This window comes from Erpetoichthys calabaricus, chromosome 14 (assembly GCF_900747795.2).
Source record: "Erpetoichthys calabaricus chromosome 14, fErpCal1.3, whole genome shotgun sequence".
Taxonomy (NCBI): Eukaryota; Metazoa; Chordata; class Cladistia; order Polypteriformes; family Polypteridae; genus Erpetoichthys; species Erpetoichthys calabaricus.
Window position 1 is genome coordinate 101661028 of NC_041407.2, and position 20992 is coordinate 101682019.

Consider the following 20992-nt stretch of genomic DNA (forward strand, 5'->3'; position numbering starts at 1 on the left):
ATGTTTAGTGAAGTACTCATGTTTGTTTAAGCACACGTAACTTGTGGTGACCAATACCAAATTATTTAGCTAATCATTTAAAAAAAATATATTAAATGCAATTCAAATACATTCAAATATACTTTTATTCTCCGGTGTAGCCCTGAAATGGTGTTTTCTTATTTCAATTTATAAATAAATATTTTGCTGATTCTCTCAGCAAGTGTTCTTTCAGAATGTTTTTTGTGCTAATGTTAAGTATTGCGAAGTTAGAAATGTTTATGTTATTTATTAGTGCTTTACTTTTTATAGACTCCTTTCTAAGTAGATACCATTGCAAACTGCTATATGTATGCAGTGCATGCCGGTGTGAGGAGATAAATGCAGCTTAAGCTAACTTCCTTAGGATCACACGTTAAAGTGGCAGTGGAGTGTGAAGCTACAATCTAACTCCTAAATCACAATTAGGAAATCATAGCGCCCTGCCTAATCTAAAATCCTTATCTGTGATAACAGACAGGGGACTGGTATGTAACTGCATTCCACCCTTTCTTTTTGTAATTTGATTAGTTATCCCAGTTTTGTTGTGGTGTGTTAGCTGTATACATAGTTTAGACAAATTGTATTGTTTACCTACTAGCCGTCCCAGTGGCTCCGCCCACGTGGTAGTGACACAGGACAGTGAGGAGGGCGCCCCACTTCTGACGTCGTGATTCCCCCTCCCCTCGGCCCACAGCCTCTGGATTAGCATGAATATATCGGTCCTGCAAGCGAACTATGATTCTTAGCACAATGAGGGAAGTCGCAAAATCAACCTGAATGTTCAAGAAAATTCTAGAATAATGCCTGATCTGAATTCGTTAAGTAGTTCTCTCGTTCGCTAGCTAAGCGGAGGTAAGATTTGCCCCAAGACTGGCATGTGAGTAAGGAAGGCCCCGCCCCCCTCCCCTCGGCCTGCTGCATATCTCTTGGATACAAGTAAATCAGTACCGCAAGCGAAGTATGATGCATAGCACAATGATAGAAGTCGCAGAATAAAATGTTCAAGCAAATTATAGAAAAAGACAATCTAAATCTGTTCAGTAGTTTATTTATTTATATATATATATATATATATATATATATATATATATATGTATGTATGTATGTGTATATATATATATATATATATATATGTGTGTATATATATATATATATATATGTATATGTGTATATATAATATGTGTATGTTGCTATATATTGCCTTTGATTCTTGTAAGTCTAAGCATTATCCTCTGATGAAGACCCCTGATAGGGGTTGAAAGCTCAGGAATAAAACTATTTTATGATACGTGATTCGTTTTTTCTCCCTTTGTGGATCTCCAACTGCAAATATGCAAACCGTATCACAGACCTTCTCTTCCATTCGTATATGTATATATATGGAGATTAATATTTTTTTCCCCCCAAAGATTAGATTTTTTTTCATTTAAAAAAAAAAAAAAAAAACAAAAACTCTTAATTGAGTAAGTTCACCCTAGGCAGTGTCTTGTGATTTCACTGAATCCACCTGCCCTCTGCCTGATAAGTTATGGCTGCATAATCATTGAGTTTTCTTGTTTGTTTTGTTCATGCCCTTTTCCCAGCTGTTACAAGCCCAACATTTTGCAGTTTATGCAAATAATGAATATTTAAATTACATTAATAATTGAGATCATTTTAATGTTTAAATTAACGTTTATATTATTAACATTCCACATTAATTGTAGCTGTTGATACATGTAACCTCAAAAGCTGTTGCATTGTTACTTTTGCTAAGAATGGGTGTTAGAGTCTTAAATTATATCCCATTCTTTACTCGTGTAGCGCACAGGCATAATCTACTGCCAACAGCAAAACTTTAACATGCGTCTGTTTAAAGTTTTAACATTATACCACTCTGAAGAAATAACTAATTTATTCACAAAAATGCCCAAACTTCTAGCATATGAAACACACATGTTCACATTTTTCCTGTCATACAGTATTGAGTTTCTGTGGTTTTTAATTTGGCCTTTTGATACTGATCAACAGAAAATTACTCTTAATGCCAAAGTGAAAACAGGTCTCTGCAAAGTTGTCCAAATAATTACAAATGCAAAACACAAAATAGTTGATCACACAAGTGTCCACCTTCTATAATATGATACAAATTATCAATAATGTGGGCAAATGGTGTTAAAAGCCACATCATTAGTTAAATGGAGATCACTTGCCTGTAGTCAAGGGGTTTCTGCTGATTGTAGTATAAATACACCTCCATCTGGAAGGTCCAAGTTGTGATGAGTCCATATTGTGGCATGATGTACACAACATGTGAATTTCCCATTGGGATTAATAAAGTATCTATCTATCTATCTATCTATCTATCTATCTATCTATCTATCTATCTATCTATCTATCTATCTATCTATCTATCTATCTATCTATCTATCTATCTATCTATCTATCTATCTATCTATCTATCTATCTATCTATCTATCTATCTATCTATCTATCTATCTATCTATCTATCTATCTATCTATCTATCTATCTATCTATCTATCTATCTATCTATCTAACAATGACAAAATAACACTTCAAGCAACTCCATGAAAAGGTTATTGAAAAGCACAAGTCAGAGAATGGATTGAAGAAAATAGTAAAGTCACTGAATATCCCTTGGAGCACAGGTAAATCTGTCAATAAGAAATGGAAAGATTATGGCCTCCCACCCACAAAAGACTTGACCACAAAGAGACCTATGAGAACTCTGAAGGAATTACAAGCTACAGTGGCTCAGGGTGGAGAGAATGTGCAGATGACATCTTCTGCCCAGGTCCTTTACCAGCCACACCTTTATGGGAGACTGGCAAAGAAAACAAAAAGCACTCGGGATGCCTCTGCTAAAGTTTGCCCGAAGACAGGTGGAAAATGGCTCTGGGGTCTATAGAGACCAAAATTGAGCCTTTTGGCTCTCAGACTAAATGCCATTCTTGGTATAAGCCAATCACTGAACATTATCAAAAACACACCATCCCAACCATAAATCACAGCAACTGACTGTGGAGATGCTTCTCTGCACCAGGCATTGGAAGGCTTATAAGGATAAACCGAATGCAGCAAAATACAAGGACATCCTGGAGGAAAACCTGATGCAGTCTGCAAGAAAACCTGCACCCTGGGAGTAGATTTGTTTTCTAGCAAAACAGCAACCCCAGGCATAAAGCCAAAGCTACACAGGAATGGCTTCAAAATACCAATGATATCCTGAAGTGGCTGAGTGAGAGTCCATATCTCAGTCTAATTGAGAATTTGTGGCTGAATTTCAGAAGGGATTTTTAATCACAATCACGATGACATCTGACAGAGCTTGAGCTGTTTTGCCTTAACAGAATGTAGAAAAATGGCTTTGTACAGGTAAAGCTGATAGAGAGCTGGGCACACAGACTGAAGGCTGCTATGGCTGCAATTTTACTAAATTCTGACATGAAGAGGGTGAATACTTTGATAAATTACTTTGTATTTTATATTTGTAATTAATTTAGACCACTGTGATCTGTTTTCACTTTGACATTACAACAGTTTATTTCTGTAGCATGTTTTCATACAAATGATGTTTCTCAAAGTGCTTTACAAGATGAAAAAAGAAAAGAAATAAAAAAATAAAATCAGGCGATACTAATTAACAAAGAATGAAGTAAGGTCTGATGGCCAGGGAGGGCAGAAAAACGCAAAAGAAAAAAAAAACTGCAAGGGTTCCGAGACCACCCAGCCCCCACTGGGCATTCTACCTGATATCAGTGATCTCAATCAGTCCTCATGGTTTTCAGGCTTCACATGGAAGAATTAGAAGATGATGGTCATGTGGACCTCTGGTCTTCAGTCCATCAATGCGGGGACTGCACGGTGCTTTGATCAGGTGGTGGGGCGCAGATCGCCAAGACAGAAAACCGGAAAAAGAACAGCAGAGAAAGTAAGGGTTAGTACAGATTTCGGAGCCATATATAAAAAAAAAAAGATAATTAAATACATATACAGAATATCAGGGTTACACTAAAATGAAGCTATGAGAAAGCCATGTTAACATAATGTGTTTTTAGCAGTTTTTTAAAGTGCTCCACCGTATTAGTCTGGAGTATTTCTATCGGTCAGCTATTCCAGATTTTGGGTGCAGAACAGCAGAAGGCCACCTCACCACATCTTTTAAGTTTAGCTCTTGGAATTCTAAGCAGATACTCATTTGAAGATCTAAAGTTACAAATTGGAGTATAAGGCAAGAGGCATTCCGAGATATAGGATGGAGCAGATTATTTAAGGCTTTGTAAGCAGTGGTTTAAAGTCAATTCTAAATGGCACAGGTAACCAGTGCAACGATCCTTAGACTGGTGTGATTGTTTCTGGCCACTGCGTTCTACACCAGTTGCAACCGATTGATGTCTTTTTTGAGTGGTCCTGAGAGGAGTGCGTTACAGTAATCTAGTTGACTATAAACAAAAGCGTGAACTCATTTTTCGACATCCATCCATTTTGACAGTTTAGTAGGCATTGACATTTGTTGGCTATTCATTTCATATATGCTTTCTTCTCATAGTTCAGCTGCTCCACCCAACAGTGCATCTGTTTTTTACAGTGACTGAGCTGATTATGTATTTAACTGATAGGTTTATGAACCAGTAATAATTTCTGCTTGATTAGTTTGGAGGATTTTCTATTCTCAGTTTTCTTTGTTACAATAGCTCGCCAACTTTCACTTCTAGAGTTGTGATGGCCACTCTGATCATTTTGACAAAAAAGTTCTCCCTCCCCTATTTATCATAAACCTGTCCTGGGGGCTCTAGGCATTTTATTTTTTAAAAACCAAACAGGAAATTGAACATTAATGGATGACATCAGAGCCCCACAATATCATGAAAAAAATACCAAATAAAGTCCTTTGAAAATTTTTCTCACAATATCGGAATTGCCTTCCTTCTTCCTGACGCCATGTTCTTTCACGATTGTACCCTTTTTTTTTTTCTTTTAACCCCATCTTTTCACTTTCATTATTATTTTCCTTATTTTTATGGCCTCATCTTCCTGGTTCCTTACCTCCACCGCATGCCACTAACGTGCTTCATTAGATATTAATTGGTTTGTGAATTCAGGCTGAATTGCATCATCATCAGCAGATGGCGGATCCTGACTTGCTGGAGGAGTCCTCTTCACTGCTGGACCCAAGTGAGGTGGGGAGAGGGGCACCACTAAGACTTGGGTAAGTGACAACTATGCATGTTAATATATGATTTCTCCAATTAATTTTAGGTTTAAATTTTAGACCATAATGGGCAGAATCACATATTCAAAATGATATACTGTATTTCATTTGTGATTAGTTAGGCTGTAATGCCTACTGTTTGAAATTTGCATGTTCTTGAATTTCTGCTTGTTGTCGTTCACATTAAAATCACAATTGTCTTTGGTAAACTTATTCATTAAATGTGGGCTCTGAAAAAGGGTGGGTCTTTGACTGTAGGTTAAAGGACAAGTGAAGTAGGTTAAAATGGGTACATAGAAGTAGAAATCATTAACAGACTGTTAATTACTTTTCAGTTATTTAATTAGTCAATCACAAGGTTGTCGCTGTATTATGCCTATTTGTTTCTTAACAAATGACTAGGAACCAGCTAAACTTCGGACCGGCTGTTCCAGATTCCACTAAAATTTTATGTACTGTAAATCATTATAATAGCTCAACTGATCGAAATGGAGCAAAGGGAAGACTGGATTAGATACTCCAGATGTTTTAATTACTTTTGAAATTTAAGAAGTAGTGACTTGTCTGGGACTCTGCAGAACATTTTTTGGTAAAATGCATATCGAAGGAGTAGAAGGATATCTTATATATAAAACAGACTGTAACAGTCTTACGGTCTTGTATGTATGTTATCATTCAGTTGACGCTCGGAATGTTTCTGGTGTGCTCTGTAAAAGCAACCGACAGTTTTATCATGTAAAATCCGTAGTATTATTTGTTTGTCTTGTATTATTCTTATTGTAACAATCTTGTAGTGGTAATAGAATTAAATCAACCTAATAATAATATTAATTTAATTGATATTTTTTTTCCTAATCAAAATTCTGCATGTAAAAACTTATTACTACACCACAAAACAAAAATTAATCTGTCAAAAAACCTTAAAAAAGGCTTCTCTTTTCCCCTCATTTTTACACAACCTTGAACGTATTCCAAGATTATATTTTGATGAATATAGGCTATCTATTATATTATATATAAGATAAGTAAGCAATTTTATTTTTTATCTGTCATAAACATCCTATATTTATTTTGTAGATTCAGCGGCTCTGTTTGCAATTTTTGTTTATTCATTAATGAATGAAATGTCATTTGTTTCGCAGCATCGTAGCTAATGTGTTGGTGTTACATATATAACAAGGCACTTCAGTGAACAATACAAGCACAGTAGTGAGTCTTCATTATTTGTTAATTTATTTTTAAAGTTGTTTTTTTAAATTATATTTTTCTCAAACAATTAAAAAAAAAAAGTTTTTTCTCCTGAGCAATGCCGGGTATTTCAGCTAGTAAGTAACAAAGTTGTCCTCCTTTGGACAGTAGAATTTCCCACATGAGTATTTGCTGCCTTACTGAAAAAGAAATGTGGTAGAAGCTTCATACGCACAAGTTATACTTGCTCATCCTTTAGAAACACCACCAACATCTGTAGGATCTTTCTGACAAATTCTATAGCTCACCTTTGAGATTTGACATGCTTAGGATGGATGGCAGTCTTGAAAAGGACACATATTATTGTGTTAATGTTAAATTCTGGGGTTTCATTGGTGTAGCTGTGGAAATCAGACTTGGGAGCAGTGAGGACCTGCAGATGTGTGGAGATCAATACATTTGGTTGAAACATCTCTGTATAGTTGGCATTGAGCCGTAATGATGTTTAAAATTATTTAGCATCATGTTAGTAGATATTAGAAGATGAAATTCACCCTACTTAAATGAAGTACTTTGCATTCAGATCTGTTTGTAATTTAACCAGTGGCCAGTTTATTTGATAGCATTGGATGTGGTTGAACTAAATGATTGGGCGATTATAAGTGGTATTGCCTTGCTATCTGTGTTTGAACTTTATACTGTATGTCAAAAACACATATAATTTGATATTCTTTAAACATAGAAAACATACATCAATGCCCCACAACCAAGCAGTTTTTCAAAATTCTAAATACAGTATATGCTTAGAGAATAAGCATTCAAAATTTCAGACCAGTTTGAAATGACCTTTTAAACTGTTAAGCAAAGTTCTTTAATTATGTCATAGGAGCAGCTGTGTTTGATTGAAAAGAAAGTTCTGTTTTGTACAGAAACAGATTACATTTGCATGTCTAATTCATCTTTTAAAAAACTAAAAAACATTTTCATGCACTTCCAATCCAGGGATCATATTCTCTTTGCATTTGTGTTGTTGACTGACATGAATGAGCAGGAGAAGCTTGGGAGTGAAGTGTTACTATATTGCAACACAAATTGACATTATTTAACAGCTAATGGTGTTTAAAATAGATTATGTTTAACCGGCACCTGTCACAAATGGCCTTTATATCCAGCACTTATGCTTACGAGTACAGATGTCCAACCCAGGTAAGCCTAAACCCCATGCATTTTATTAAAATAATTCGCATAGTAATGAGATTGTGAGGCACTGTATCAAGGGAGGGGTTGTACATGTGTGACTTTGAACCCAGTTAATCTACCACACATGTTAATGGCAAACATTAACTATGAAAATGTTTGTTTGCTCCAAGAACTGGTTTAACTATAACACTTTTTATTTAAAGCTTTAAAGAGCAATGTTTAAAAACCAGTAACAGATCAATTTTAAAGTAAGGTGACTTTGCTGTGACATTGTTTAAACATGAAACTGCTTACTTCTGTGCGGACTATTAATGTCAACTGAGATTTTGGTGGTCACAGAAATTAATTTCTTGCACAGAGTTCTATCTGTTAGTGTAGTATGACTGTATACTTGATTTTAGTCATTTTAATTTGTGAAAATGGCCTACTCACGTACTGTATGTGCTTCCAAAAAAGATGCCATGCATACATACAGCAGGCTTGCAAAGCCTTGGAAACAAATCCTGAGTAATTTACAGTCAATAGAAATTAAGCAAAGAACCTATGGTATCCTTATTTTTAAGTGTACAGTTGCACTGGAGTTCATTTGCTTCCTGCTGTAAGACTCCTCAGACAGTGTCCACGTTAACAACAGGAGATTAGAGAAATTTAAAAGTCTGCCTTGTGATGCCTCAGGTCCTGAAATTGAGATTCAAGACAAAGGATGACAACTTGAGCTTACGTATCTGGTGCAGTCTTCACATCTGTCTAAATGCTGATCCTTAAATTAAGGTAAATTAATGGGTTTTACCTGTTACATTCAACTACAGTTTATTGTAATATTTGAAGAATGGAGAAAGTGTAAGTTTACAGTATTATACCAAAACACTCCTAGTGGGTGCATTGTTACTCCTTGTCTCACCAAATCCACAGGTTGAAATGCAGGCATAATGGTCGACCTGCTACAAGAAAATCGTTCTCCTTCAACCTTCCTTTTTTACTTTTGTAGATGGTGTTCTTCATACATACCTAGACTCACACCCAAAGCTCTGCCTTCATGGGTGCCACTGATAATTATTAGCCATGCACTTTTATTCTTTAAAAGTGCACAGGTTTTCTAACTCTCTGATTTTTGTTCATCCTTAACTAGGCCATTTTCAATATCTCTCTCTCTCTACTCTGTAGCAGTTTAAAATCATCTTTATTCATATAGTCTCATTATACTTTTCCTGTAGTATAAGCAAAGAGCTTTTATTTACAGTATGTGTATATAAATGCAAGCGACATATTTAAATGTAAAAAAATAAAACGTACATGTCTGTAATGCAATTTAAAGCTCCAGCCTTAATCACTTACTTTAGTTTTCGAGTTATCTTGTAATATTCATTGACCAGTAAGGGCAGACTGCACGATAACATGCAGTGAATACACTTGACTTGAGCATTCATAGTTTTCTTTCCCTTTCTCTGTACGTTTAGCATTCGTTTGCTCAGAGGTTGATGCGCTTGCTGCTTCCTGAGCAGCTTGTTTTCTCCACCCTAGTGGCCTGCTTCTACTCTTCTTCCGTCTGCATCTTTTCTCGTTAAAGCTGATTAAGTCAGTTTTTGTGTTGCAATTACTGATTGCGTTTTTCTTCATTTTTCACTTAAGCTGGCACTTAAGTGTTCAATCTGCCTCAAGAATGATTTAAGATATGAAGAGGTAGGGGAAGTAACGGCGAAAGTGGACAGCCAGGGTTGCGTATTATAAGAAGATGTAGTTTTAAATCACAAGATTATTCCTATATACAGTATGTTTAAATGTAACATGCCATGCATACATGGCCACTCTCTGTTTCTTCAGACTTGTTTGCTTCACTTCCTCCTACATTTTTTTTTATCATTCTACAATAATCTACATTTCAGAGATTTGGCTTTTGCCTGGAATGTTGTAATGTTGTAATACTCAAATATTTTATTACATTAACGTTAATGCTGTAGGGGTATAAATTCTTACATACGAAATTAAAGTATTCACATGATTTTTTTGGCCTTGATAAATGGTTTCGGGGTACTGTGTGAATGGTTGGTAAAGGTTATGTGGATCTGACATGTATGAAATTTTTTAAAGTACTGGCTTCTTAGCACGCATGTTGAACTGCAGGTTGTGTCTCCCCAGAATTTTATGTTTCTTCAGAATTTGATCTAGTTTATTTGGATTCATCACTTCACTGCAATAAACATCAAAATATGCACATAGCTAGGACTTTGCCTTTCTGTTTAGCAGTTTTTCACTTTCCAAATTATTTCTAAACGTGTCCTGCAGCACATATCACCTATCTTGTATTCTGTAGCACAGAGGCAGTTGTCGGACTGCAGAAAACCTTTCATTTTCACTAATGGAATTTGGATAAAGAAAAAGCATTTACACACATTATAATTTGGTTATTGTTTACATTCTTTGCATCTCAATCAAGTAAATGTGTTTTTAAAAGTAATGTTTGGGTAACAGTACAGTTGCACTGTGAAATTTAATATTGAGGAATTCGTTTTTTTAGGTTATCTATATAGCACATGAAATGCTATAGTATACTGGGGTGTAGACTTGTCAGAAGCTATCACATTGATGAAAGCTTTTTGCTTTAGTGCAAAGTACATAAAAGTAATGCAGCTCAATAAGGTTTGCAGGCTCTATTGGCACTGCCAAGGATGACACAGGACATAGTCATGGCCTGGAGAAAACGTTAAGACAAGAGAGAAATAGTAGTGGTCTTGGCAATTGTAGAAATATAGGTTTTGGTGGAGATAATAATAATAGTAATACATTTTATTTATTTGTAGGCGCCTTTCTAAACACTCAAGGACACCGAACAATAGATAAAACACAGATTATAAACAAAACTAAAATACAAAAATTAAAATCAGACAGAGCAATTGTAATCAAAGAGAAAAAGCAGTCTTAAACAAATGAGTTTTAAGTTTAGATTTGAAAAGTGAAAATATTTCTAAGCTCAGATGGTAGTGAGTTCCAGAGCTGGGGAACAGAGCAACTGAATGCGGACGAAGGGGACAGTCAAGTGGATGGAGGAAGAAGATCTAAGGGTACGGGAGGGAATGGCAACATGGAGGAGGTCAGACAGATATGGAGGGGCGAGGTTGTGGAGAGCCTTAAATGTTAACAGAATAATTTTGAATTGAATGCGGAACTTAACTGGAAGCCAGTGAGAAAGACCAAAGAAAAGGGAATTGCAATAATCGAGATGAGAAGTGACAAGGCTATGAACAAGGATAGCAGTGGTGTGGGGAAATGCAAGTGGAAATATGCAAATCGGGAGATAGATAGATAGATAGATAGATAGATAGATAGATAGATAGATAGATAGATAGATAGATAGATAGATAGATAGATAGATAGATAGATAGATAGATAGATAGATAGATACTTTATGTTATTGATGTGGGACTGAAAGGATAAAGTACTGTCAAGGATGACACCTAGACACAACCTTTGGGGAAGGGAAGACAGATGAATTATCAATAACAAATGAAAAATGACCAGTTTTGGATAATGTTGATTTTGTACCAATGAGGAGAACCTCAGTTTTGTCACTTGTTATTTAATTTAAGAAAATTTGAAGAACACCAGGATTTGATTTCTGCTATGCAATCAATAAGCGAGGAGGGTGGAAAGGAGACTGTAGGTTTGCTAGTGAGATAGAGCTGGGTGTCATCAGTGTAACAGTGGAAGCTAATGTTATATTTACGAAAGATATTTCCAAGGGGAAGGAGGTACAGTAAATAATGAAAAGGAGGGGCCCCAGGACAGAGCCCACCTGAAGTAACAGCAGTGGGTTGGGATGTGAAAGTTTTAAGCTGAACAAACTGAGTGCGGCCTGAGAGATAAGTCCATTCTGTGTATGTGCGGTGTGCAATGGGAGGGGCTTTAGCACAAGTGTGTGAGAGAGATAGCCAGGGTGGAAACATTGAGTACTCTTGTAGGATGCTAGTGGTCAGGTGACTAAGCAGTGGGCAAGGATGACTGTACCTCTCACCAGGAAAGTTGCGAGAGGGGAGACATCAGAGATGATGAGGTCACACTTTTAACATAAAGAAAATGTATGGGACTGTGCAGGCAGCAATAGATCTGCCCCGATTACAACAATAATAGCCTTATGATTCTTAAGCAAATTAAATTCCAATCCAGACTCTGGAAGTGACTCAGGGAGAGTTTCAAAGGTACTGTATATCTTGGTTAGAGCTTTGTTAAATGCTGAGCTATTAGAAGATTGAGGCAAAAACTCAACTATTAAGAGGACAAGAGCCCAGCGTCTATAATGAGTTAGAGTTGAAGTTCAACAGGAGATTGGAAGCAGAGTGATTTAATGCGGTGGGCAAGTGTGTGAGCCGCCCAGCTGAACAGAACAGCATTCATCAGCCATTTACATTTGACTGCATAGGCAATAAGTAAAGGTGGAAGGGGTTCTTTTTATTTGCTGAGTTCGCTGTTTTGTGTGACCCTCCCTGGGGTTGCTTTTTGGTTTAATAAAGGAAAATGTACCTTTTTATGTACCTTTTGCTTTACTTGTAGTTTTCAGCGGGCTGAGATCAATCACAATAGCTTCCATTCATCACAACTTTCACTAAGTTTCACCTCACTATATGCATTATGATAAGAAAGGTTTTAAAATGTAATGGGTTATCTGTGTATGTGTGAGGTGCTTGTAAAGAGCACTAAGCCACTCTGGCTGTCACACACATTTGTTAACAATGCTATCCAGTTGAGAAGAGCATTTTTTGGCCCTCAGATAACCTTAATTACTATAGATTTTGGCTACCTGTTGTGATGAGGTGCATATATATATAAAAAAAAAGATCTGTTGTAAAAGGCACCTTTATAAGGACCCCTTTAATGATGATGGGCATCATGTTCATATGACATTTTTTTGTAAATACCATATATATTTTATTATCCAACTGCGGGTGAGTATAACTCAAGGGGTACTCCAGTTTTTTGACTGCTAACTTTCAACATTAGGTCAGTAAAACATTTTTCTGTAGTGTCATATATTGTATTTTTTTTCATGTGTTTTTCTAATTTTTAATTTGTTTTATACTTAAACATGTGATCACTTAAAATGTGATTTATGTTTTCTTCTAGCTTATTTTGTTGAGAGTGACATGGTGGAACACTGGTTAGCATAGCTACTTGGAAGCGCCAGTTTGAGTCTTGCACCCTATCTTTACCCATGTGAAGTTTGCATATTCTAATTGTGTTTGCATGGGTTTTCCTCCTGTGTCCCCAAAGACATGCTGGTTAGGTAAATTGATGGCTCTAAACATGGCCCAGTGCGAGCAAGTGAGTAAGGGTGTGGTGTGGGTGTGTGCCCTGCAATGGTGCTCTGTGCAGAGTTACATGCTGCCTTGCTCCTGGTGTTCCCCATGATAAGCTCATGGCTTCCAACCCCACCAGAGACTCTGAATAGTGTTATTTGGGTTTGACAGTTTATCTATGCTTGACATTTCTTGGATATTTTTACTGTTAAAGATAGAACAAATGCAAACAAGCATTCATTGTACTATAAATGTCAAGTAAAGTTTGAACTTTGGTGAATTACATTTGAAAGTAAGGTGCTAAATCACTGTAAATTACTTAGGGTGTTCACTAGAAAGATTATTCTCTGTGCCTATTGTTGAAACTGTAATATACTGAGGTAATTTGAAGTTTTATTAAAATGCATTTTACTGATCTTAATAATAAAGATCTAAACTGAGCGTTTCTATGCAGTTTTGTAGCTGGTGTAATCAATCGTGAGAGGATCCCAACCTTTGAGAGAATGCTGTGGAGAGTGTGTCGAGGCAATGTTTTCCTGCGGCAAGCTGAAATCGAAGACCCTTTGGAAGACCCAGTCACTGTTAGTGTTAAATTGTATAATTATATGTATGCCAGTAAATCTGTTCACTTAATGTTCCTATTTAATGACAATTTTTCTTTAATGAACTGTATCCTTGCCCCACTTTCACTTACACAATGCTATTCTTGACACTATTTTTTTGATTGTAAATAAGTGAAAATATCTTGCACACCCTTTATTCAGGTGTGTGTGTTTTTCTAATTTTTTATTTTTTTTTTTTGTGTTTTGCATTCAAAAGAGAAATAGGCTTTGGCCTGCTTTTGAATGGCATCATAATTCATCCCTTTTGCAGTCTTATTTTAAGAGATAGTATAGAATGTAAAATATGTGTCTGTTGATTTTGTGATTCTGGTGCCAGTTGCTGTCAATTATGTGTTCAAAAACAACACACTGTAACCACTTACTGCTCTTCCCACACATCCAAGTTAAAAGCGCCATTAAAAGAGAACTTGTAAGCCATTGTTAGGCACGGAAGGGTCACAGTTTTCCTTTGTATATTCTGTTAGCAACAGTAAGCTGTTGTCTGCCCTTTCCTTTTTTACCAAAATAGATGTAATTTGACATGAACGTTCAAAAATGCATATAAAAAAATCATTGTAAACTGACGACCCACTACTGTTTTGTGCTCCACTGTTATTAAAACGTTCTGAAAATTTGTACTGTGAAATTGTCATTATGCCACGTCATTGTGTAATGTTAGTTAGTGATTTTTAATTATGTAGAAAACCTTGGGTGTTTCAGTTCTTATTGCATAAGCATTCATGGAGGACCACAGTATCTGCAGGTTTTTTGGCAAAAATTATAATTAAAAGTTAAATTATGCTTGTCAGTGAAGTCTTTGGTTAAACCAACTATTTATTTTTCTATTATAGTTATTGAATCTTATTGCTTGTCATAAAGTTGTTTTGTTTAAATCCCACTCTGGTTTTTAGTCAGTTAGACTTCAATTTTTTTTTTCTACAATGTTCTTTCTAAAGCAGCTATTTTTGATAGTCACACACTGGTGTTAGATATGTGTTTAGTAGAAGTCAATCACACTGGTGAATGCCGATCATTTCTCTTGTGCCATTTAGCTAAAAACGGCGTGGCTGAAAATGAAAAGCGCACGTTCAGTCTTGGGAGATCAAAAATAGAATAAACTAATGTTGAGATTTCAGAGTAAGCGTGGATTTCTTCTGCTGTCTTTCTGTTAGGTCAGAAACCAGTTCAAAATTTGGTAGAATTGGGTACTGAGGCTCAGAGGAGAGGCAGATGGTCACTGACTACTGCATAAAGCAATCATTATCATGTTCCCTACTTCCCTGGTTGTTAGTGATGTTTGTGTGGTTCTGTGCTTAGCTGAGTTTTAAACTCCTAGTTTAGATCAAAGTCCTAGTACAAACAGTAGGTGACACACAGGTGATTCTGAGTATATTTATACTGGCATGTATATGTGACTCTATGAAAGAATCCTAAAAGTAGGAAAATTGTTTGATGATTCAGTTGCTATTAGCACTACAATATTTTATACATGATGGGCTGGTTTTTTTTTTTCCTTTTTAAATTGTGACAGTCTATTTCACTTTTTTATTATTTTAGGGAGACCAGGTGCACAAATCTGTTTTTATCATCTTCTTTCAAGGCGATCAGCTGAAGAACAGAGTAAAGAAGATTTGTGAAGGGTAATGATTATAAACTGACACAGTGGTTGGGAGGGTTTTAAAATTTACCAAAGGGCAAGTGACTTGCACTCTTAAATGTCACAGTTTAGGTTATTTAGTGTTAAGAGTAGTACATGTCATTTAAACTTCTTTATAAATATATATATATATATTAGATTCTAGTTAAGCAGTTTACCCTTTTATTGTCAGTCGGTCATACATATTGTGTAGGCACCCTAGGGATTATGTATTGCATGTTGTATTTTCTTCTCTCTTAAAGTTTTATGTTTAACAAAGCTTTTGGAAGTATACATTTTAAATTCTCCACACAGTGTTGTTGGTGGGTGCCAAAAATCCATCCTTTCACTGATGCAATTTAGAGTTGCAATGGTCAGAACCCATCCTGGCAGAGTTAAGTAGCAGTCCCTGATGAGAAGCCAGTTCTTCACTGGGCGCACTGGCTTAAATATCCTCATTCAGTCACAGAGTTCAACTTAGAATTTTCAGTCAGCATATTTTATTTGTCTTTAGAATGAAGTTAACTATAACTTAAACAAATTACAAACCAAATTAGCAACCACTTGTAAAGGCAGAAGATTATTTCTAGTACTATATTGGGATATTAAATATATTAAAAATTATTAGGAAAACAAGACTATGCTTTGGAGATCTTACTTAAATTGCTTGGTGCATTTTTTTCTGCCTACTTGTTACAAATTAATGGTTTGTGCATTTTGAAATAACATTGAAGATTTTGTATAAATGTAAATGTATGCATTTTAAGCATTTTATCTCATGAATGTTAAACTGCCACTGCAAACATGTGCCACTGCCCACCTGCCAAGTGGTTTTGCCTGGCTAAGGTAAAGTCATCTCTTGATGGAGGATCACAGGAATCGTCGAGTAGAGGGGTCCTTTCATCCGATTGGCTGGCCCAGCACTATCCCAGCTATGGAATGGCCAATTGGGTAAGGCAGCTTGATGGCTGAGATCTCCAGGACTCTAAACAAATCCAAGTCATATTACAGTATGTGATATCATCTGCTGTTAAATTCTGCCCTGTACTTGTAATATTTTTATTTTACTATTATACTGTATTGAGAATTACTTGTGTTCTGTTTTGTGTATTGTATGTATTTACCTCCTTTTTTTTTGACTCCCAACCTACTTGGAAAGGTGTCTCTCTTTGAACTGCCTTTCCCAAGGTTTCTTCCATTTTTTCCCTACAAGGGTTTTTTTTTGGGAGTCTTTCCTTGTCTTCTTAGAGAGTCAGGGCTGGGGGGCTGTCCAGAGGCAGGGCCTGTTAAAGCCCATTGCGGCATTTCTTGTGTGATTTTGGGCTATACAAAAATAAATTGCATTGTATTGTATTTTCATGAGGGTATTTTTGTGAACATTATGAAAATCAGTCATAACAATAGGCATAATTTGAAACTATTTTGCTCACAGTAATACTTTTTTTTTAAGACTCAGTTCACTTTCTTGTAGGTTTCGTGCTTCTCTGTATCCCTGTCCTGAAACTCCACAGGAGAGGAAAGAAATGGCAGCAGGGGTTAACACTCGAATTGATGACCTTCAGATGGTAATGATCTTCTGAATTAATCAATTTTAGGTTGAAAACAAAACATTCTAACAGTACTTTAGGCCAAAATGAGAAATGTGTTCCCCTTCATAATTTAAATTCTCTTTATGTATTACTCAAAACCAAAGAGTCATTGTTGCTTTTTTGACACAAAGAAACAAAAATACAAGTAGAGGTCATATGTTCACCATCCAACATGGATGAAAGAGTGTACTTTATTGATATGTCATATAGTTCAAATCAGAAATCCAAACGTTTGCATCCCTTAAAACATATTGTAAAATAAAGCAGAAGTGAAACTCCAATACTTGGTTGACCCAAGGATTGCTTCACTCTTTGCTGATGAAGCAAAATCCTTTAATATAAGGAAGTGAAAGATAAAATAACTATTAACATCAGTTGACTTGCTTTCAGAGATGTTGTGTGTATAGCCAGACAGACCATGCTGTTCACAGCGCTGTCAGTCAGTGCTTGTTAGGATGGTGATACTGTGAGGAATGGCCTGGATTTGAAACATGCATTCCACTTGTGACAGATGTAATAAGACCAAATAAGAAATTTAAAATAAGACAACATTAGTTAACATAGAACAAGAATAAGGTCTAATGGCCAGAGGGGAAAGAAAAAACAAAAAAAAAACTCCAGACGGCTGGAGAAAAAAATAAAATCTGCAGGGGTTCCAGGCCACGAGACCACCCAGTCCCCTCTGGGCATTCTACCTAACATAAATGAAATAGTCCTCTGTGTACCAGACCTCTTTATCCAGCTCATTTAAACCTAAATAAAGTGATTAGGTAAATGTATTTAATCTGAGTGGAAGCCATGATGAACACAAGGCTTTTTAGCCATTGTTATCTGTTGTGGACACATGAGTAGTGGTGTGAAAAGATGTTCATTTATTTTACTTGCAAGATAAATGTCAACCATAATGAATAAGCATGGTAAAGTCTGAAATATGGGCTTTGTTAAACACATACTCAGAATATCAGTATCATATTTCTTCCAAAAATCTAGCAAAGTTTAAAGGCAGAAAGTTTCCATATTTATACAGCAAAAAAAAAATTCTGTAAAACATTTAACAGGCGGTGTATTTAACACTGGGCAACGGCTGTAAATGATGGCAGAGAAAGTGTAAACAAAGGCAGCTGGCTACAGAGAACAAAATTGGGGCTTAATATCTGAACAGTGAATCACTTTCTGAGAAAGGCCAGCGTAGGCGGCCGTGTTAACTCTCTGTGTCATGCTGGCAGGATGAGGACTTAGTAAACCTCATAAGGACATCTGGGGGCCCTTCAGGACCTCCTGAGATTATTACCATTGCAAATCCTTATAAAGACCTGAAACATAAGGATAACACATTTCTGTCTTACAACTGCATTAAACACGGAATGCCAGTTGAATCCTGATACCATGTCAAGCACTGTAAATTAGACGTATTCAGAACATAATATTCTCAGATCTGCTTAATCAAATGCAATGTAAGAACCTGTCTTGGACAAGGCACCAGTTTACTGGAGGGCACAGTCGCACACAGCCAATTTGGAATCGCAAATTAACATAACCCACACAGACACAGATAATGACCATGCGTGGGATTTAAACTCAGAATGTCATATCTATGAGACAGCACAACGTGCCAGTGTGCCTCCCTAAACACATTTGTATTCATTTAAAAATGTGTCCAGAAATTGAATGTATATATTTGGAACCTTATTGGCACTTTTGATACAGAACATTTCATTCCAACATTTGTTTTTCTTAAAATAAACCAAACATAAAAACAGATTTGAAATATTAATTTAATTTTCTTGAAGTTCTTTACTAATAGAGCTTTGCTCTCTTCCAGGTACTAAATCAAACTGAGGACCATCGCCAGAGAGTTCTGCAAGCAGCTGCCAAGACCATAAGGGTGTGGTTTATTAAAGTCCGAAAAATGAAGGCCATCTATCACACACTGAACCTTTGTAATATTGATGTTACTCAAAAATGTCTCATTGCTGAAGTCTGGTGCCCTGTGTCGGATCTGGATTCGATACAATTTGCTCTGCGGAGAGGAACTGTAAGTATAATAAAAAGACAGTTTAAAAAAAGTGCAGTCTGAGACATTGTCTATTTAGAAATTTTTTCATGAATACATTCCAATACATTGTTCAGTTGTGAGAATAAAACATGAAACCACAAAAGAAGCTCTGTGCTAATTTTACATTTTGAAGCTCGCACCCCTTATGCTCAATGCAAATCTGTGGCAGTTCTTAACAAATGTCTCCTGGTCTTTTTCTGCAGTGCTTTTCTTTTATTTATTTGTAAGTTTGGTTGAACTGTATCACATTTATAAGGATGCTAAAAAGAAAAGAGAACCCCAAAGTAGACAAAAGTTTATGAGTGTAAATGTGGCTTTTTTTTAATTTGCATTTAGAAATGTATTTTTTTCCAACTGACTTTTTTTTTTTTTTAACTTTTATCAGTATTAACTTCAGAGAACACAGTCAGGTGATGGACTTGAGGCTCTGGGACATTGAAGGGAAATGTTTCCAGAGCATTCCTTTTCTGACATTCATCCAGTGAGGGTTTAAAATTACAGTTTACAAAGATTAGTCTTTCAGTGTACATATACAGGGCATCAGCTAGGTTTTTCATATAACACATCCCACCCACAAATTGATTTCTTTCAAATAAAATTAAATTATAAAAGCTAACTCTGATAAAGTGGAAAGTGAGGACAAACATTGACGGCTCACTTCTACTTCGGGGATTCACATGAATTGCTAGTTATTTCTGAGCTCTGTTTACTTTCATTAGGAAGTTAAATTACTCATCATGTTTCAAAATTCCCCTTGCTATAGTAGATTGGCATTAATATTTTTTTGTCCTACTTTACAAAAATATTTCTTTCATATGAAGTGAATTGCTAAATAACTCTACTGTGTAACTGAACCTCAATTATCTTGACTGAAGCCTGCAATTTTTAAGACAAGTGGCATCGGTGTGTTGTCACTGTGTGTGAGGTGGGTTGTCCTTATAGTTTTCAATATAGTTTTTAGTAAAAATTATTAATTAATAATATACATTGTTCAGTTTTTTCAGCCAAAGACACCACATTAGACCTCACCGATGTGAAGTAAATACTGTGGTGAGCTGTGGAATGATAACAAGAATAGCTGCGCACTCCAGTAAGTAGTGCAGGTGTGCAAATAAATCACTTTTAATTGTGTGCCAAGCAAGTGGCAAAAAGAACATTAATTAGCCATACACATATAAGCTTGAAAAAAATGACTTTTTCAACCTGTGCCAACATTCCAGCATTCCCAAGCAGCAACACCATTCTTGTTTTTGGTATCTTGAAACACAAAATCTTCAGAGAAATAATTGAGCCCAATACTTTTGTTAGAAATAAAAGTTAAATAGAATAGAAAACCAAAATGATTTGAAGACCTACATAAAACAATGTTACAGTTCTTGTTTTGTGTAACTCTACAGTTGTAGACTCAACACAAAATTGTTGAATGTGCAGCAAAATCTTAACAAATGCAAAAAACAAATCTCTATTATAAAAAAAAATCTTGGAAGGAGATGAGATGTGATTTTCTCAGGGAGACACTTTCACGTCCCGCGAGACGAGTCTTTGTGCCAAGAGATTTAACCACACCTGGGGCCGGAAATAAAAGACAAAGAGTAGATGGCAAAGTAGAATGTCGTAAAGAATTGAAAAATGTTGGTGCGGTGCACATGCAGAGCAGGTTAAAGCAGTCTCAAAAAAAAGGATAGTAAAGACCGCATTAGCACAAACAAACGGAAGTTTTTACTCGGTGAAATAACAGAACAGCGAAAAGAGATCAAATATATTGTTCGAATTTAAACTTTAAGTCGAAAGCTTGTAGATTGTTTAATTCGTGTTGTCATCAGGGAAAAAAAAAGTAGTGTTTCTTCCCAATGAAGAGGCGTATCCGCGAGAATTAAAAGATTCCAAAAACATTGGCATGGTACACATGCAGAGCAGATTAGAGATAATGGAAGTACGAAAATTCGAAAGTCTCAAAAAAAGGATAGTAAAGATCTCATTGGAGCAAACAAACGGAAATTATTACTCAGTGAAATAACGGAACAGCAAAAAGAGATCCAATGTATTGTTCGGATTTAAACTTTAAGTCGGAGACTTGTACATCGTCTAATTCGTGTTGCCATCAGGGAAAAAAAAAGCAAGCAGGGAGCAAAGCCCCCTAGTAAATAAATAAGACAATGTGTTGCTCAGTCATTGTCACAGAAGCCACAGTTCTGACCA

At 36.0% G+C, this 20992-nt stretch overlaps 1 protein-coding gene across 4 annotated transcripts in view; it reads left to right on the forward strand.

The window, feature by feature from the left end:
• Window positions 1–20992, forward strand: part of atp6v0a1a (ATPase H+ transporting V0 subunit a1a) — a 67041-nt gene that overhangs the window by 21321 nt on the left and 24728 nt on the right. For 2 of the 4 annotated variants that reach the window (XM_051918832.1, XM_051918833.1), the window contains exons 6-10: window positions 5125–5231; window positions 13365–13491; window positions 15070–15152; window positions 16620–16713; window positions 18560–18772. In XM_051918832.1, coding sequence (XP_051774792.1) covers window positions 5125–5231; window positions 13365–13491; window positions 15070–15152; window positions 16620–16713; window positions 18560–18772 — 624 coding nt within the window. The remainder of the gene's footprint in view (window positions 1–5124; window positions 5232–13364; window positions 13492–15069; window positions 15153–16619; window positions 16714–18559; window positions 18773–20992) is intronic. The other 2 variants (XM_028819858.2, XM_028819860.2) reach the window with 1 other exon arrangement.